The sequence below is a fragment of the Conger conger genome, chromosome 13 (assembly GCF_963514075.1).
Source record: "Conger conger chromosome 13, fConCon1.1, whole genome shotgun sequence".
Taxonomy (NCBI): Eukaryota; Metazoa; Chordata; class Actinopteri; order Anguilliformes; family Congridae; genus Conger; species Conger conger.
The window spans coordinates 9,614,324-9,616,823 of record NC_083772.1 but is presented as its reverse complement, the minus strand read 5'-3'; the positions used below and the strand labels follow the sequence as shown (position 1 = coordinate 9,616,823).

At 56.5% G+C, this 2,500-nt stretch overlaps 1 protein-coding gene across 2 annotated transcripts in view; it reads left to right on the top strand.

Annotated features, from left to right (window-relative positions):
* Positions 1–2,500, top strand: part of pds5b (PDS5 cohesin associated factor B) — a 56,015-nt gene that overhangs the window by 32,539 nt on the left and 20,976 nt on the right. For both annotated transcript variants that reach the window (XM_061217544.1, XM_061217543.1), the window contains exon 19: positions 915–1,075. In XM_061217544.1, coding sequence (XP_061073528.1) covers positions 915–1,075 — 161 coding nt within the window. The remainder of the gene's footprint in view (positions 1–914; positions 1,076–2,500) is intronic.

Genomic DNA, 2,500 nt, shown 5'->3' with positions numbered 1-2,500 from the left:
AGAGACAGATCCTCTGCCACGTGCTAGTGCAGAGTATCAGGCTGTTCGCACGGTTCCTGGGTATACGGTGTGTGTGAGGAACGTGCAACACCGAGTTAATGAAAAGCAAAAGAAGAGGAATTATTCAGGTGCCTTTGCAGTATTGGTTGGCTGTGTTCATTGTATCCTTCTCTAGTTTATATGAGAGCGGCCTCTCTCTGACTTGTGAGGACACTACTGATTCGTAGCTGCAGTGTACTTCTGTGAAAGGAAATTTAAAACTACTATTCAGGCAGGCGGCACTCAAGTAAATTGAATAGAGTGCATCTCTTTCTTTCTCTCTCTCTCACTCTCATTCTCTCTCTCTCTCTCTCTCTCGCTCTCTGTGTCTCTCTCTACACATAATGTATGTAGAGAGTCCTTCGCTGTTATTGTATTGTACTGTCTGCCAACTGTGTGATCTTTACAAAAGATAAATGATTGCAGACGTTTGTCATGGTTAATGAACAGCCCAGTTCAGCTGCTATGTCAGATGCTTGTATGTGATTAGATTAGGTCTGGTGGCTATGTGATGTGTGCACTGCAAAACCAAAACAATAAGTCAGTCTCAACATGTATTTTTGTCTTGCATTCAGACATTTTAGTTTTTTGCTAAATAAGACCGAAGATATTGCCAATGAGGTTATACCATTTGACTCATTTCAAGATTTGTTCGTGGGGTAAGAAAATTCCACTTGTCAAGTGGACGGTAACTTAAAGCTAGCTAATAAATTGTACTTGAGAGGGAAAAAAATAAGATCTTAAGTCTTATTACAAGACTAAAACGCTCATTAGGACTTTTTTGCAGTGAGGTAAGATTAGTGACCAGTCCAATCCCCACCCCCTCCTCCCTCACCCCCTCTTCCCTCCTCCCTCCTCCTCTCCTCCCTCCCCAGGTGCTGTCCTTCACCCACCCGGTGTCCTTCCACTCGGCCGAGACCTTCGAGTCGCTGCTGGGCTGCCTGAAGATGGAGGACGAGAAGGTGGCCGAAGCCGCGCTGCAGATCTTCAAGAACACGGGCGGCAGGATGGAGGAGAGCTTCCCGCACATCAAATCGTGAGTGTGCGCTGGCGGTGGAGCGGGGACAGGGGGAGCAGGGCAGGGGAACGGGGTTGGGGGGCGGGGCAGGGGAACGGGGGGAGCGGGGCAGAGGAGCAGGGCAGGGGAACGGGGTTGGGGAACAGGGAACGGGGCAGGGGAACGGGGCAGGGGAGCAGGGCAGGGGAACGGGGACAGGGGGAGCAGGGCAGGGGAACGGGGGGAGCGGGACAGGGGAGCAGGGCAGGGGAACAGGGTTGGGGAACGGGGAGCGGGGCAGGGGAACGGGGGGAGCGGGGCAGGGGGTGCAGGACAGGGGATGGTGGACAGGGGGAGCAGGGCAGGGGAACGGGGTTGGGGAACGGGGAGCGGGGCAGGGGAACGGGGGGAGCGGGGCAGGGGGTGCAGGACAGGGGATGGGGTACAGGGGGAGCAGGGCAGGGGAGCAGCCGGTTCAGGACAGGGGACGGTGGACAGGGGGAGCAGGGCTGGGGAACGGGGTTGGGGAACGGGGACAGGGGGAGCGGGGCAGGGGAACGGGGGGAGCGGGGCAGGGGGTGCAGGACAGGGGATGGGGTACAGGGGGAGCAGGGCAGGGGAGCAGCGGGTGCAGGACAGGGGATGGTGGACAGGGGGAGCAGGGCAGGGGAACGGGGTTGGGGAACGGGGACAGGGGGAGCGGGGCAGGGGAACGGGGGGAGCGAGACAGGGGGAGCAGGGCAGGGGAGCAGCGGGTGCAGGACAGGGGATGGCGGACAGGGGGAGCATGGCAGGGGAGCAGGGCAGGGGAGTGGGGGACAGGGGAATGGGGCAGGGGAAGGGGGGACAGGGGGAGCAGGGCTGGGGAACAGGGACAGGCAGGGGAACGGGGTACAGGGGGAACGGGGCCAGGGCATGCGTCCCGTAAGGTGTCCTCCGGACGGAAGGCTCGGCGTCCGCCAGCACTGCCTTTGTCAGGGACTGTGTGGTTTTTCTGAAGGGGAAGAAAGCCTTCGTCTCATCTCAGTCCTGCACTTCTTCTTTAACTCTGCTCGACTCAAGAGGGAATCGGAAAGCATCTGCAATCCAAGGACCATTAGCAACGCGCGTGCTTTGTGTGTATTGAACCGGGAAGGTCGATGGGGAGAATTTGTTTCCCTTTGACGGTGACAACCTTGGGGAAATGAGTCTGATGGGAATAGAATGGGCTCGCACAACCCATTAAATGTGAGGCGGATGATTAGGGGGACCGGATTGACTGACTGTACACATTTATCTGTTTAACCAGAACACTTGAGGAAACGCTGCGCTTGGCTTTGAGCGCCTTGTAAATCTTTAACCGCCGCAGTGAGTCAACACATTTCGAGCAAAACGTGAGTCTATTAGTGAGTCTTGTGACTGCGCTAATAGACTGGGTCTCCTTGGTCCGGAACAAAGTGATTTCCCCTTTGTGTTTACTAAGGC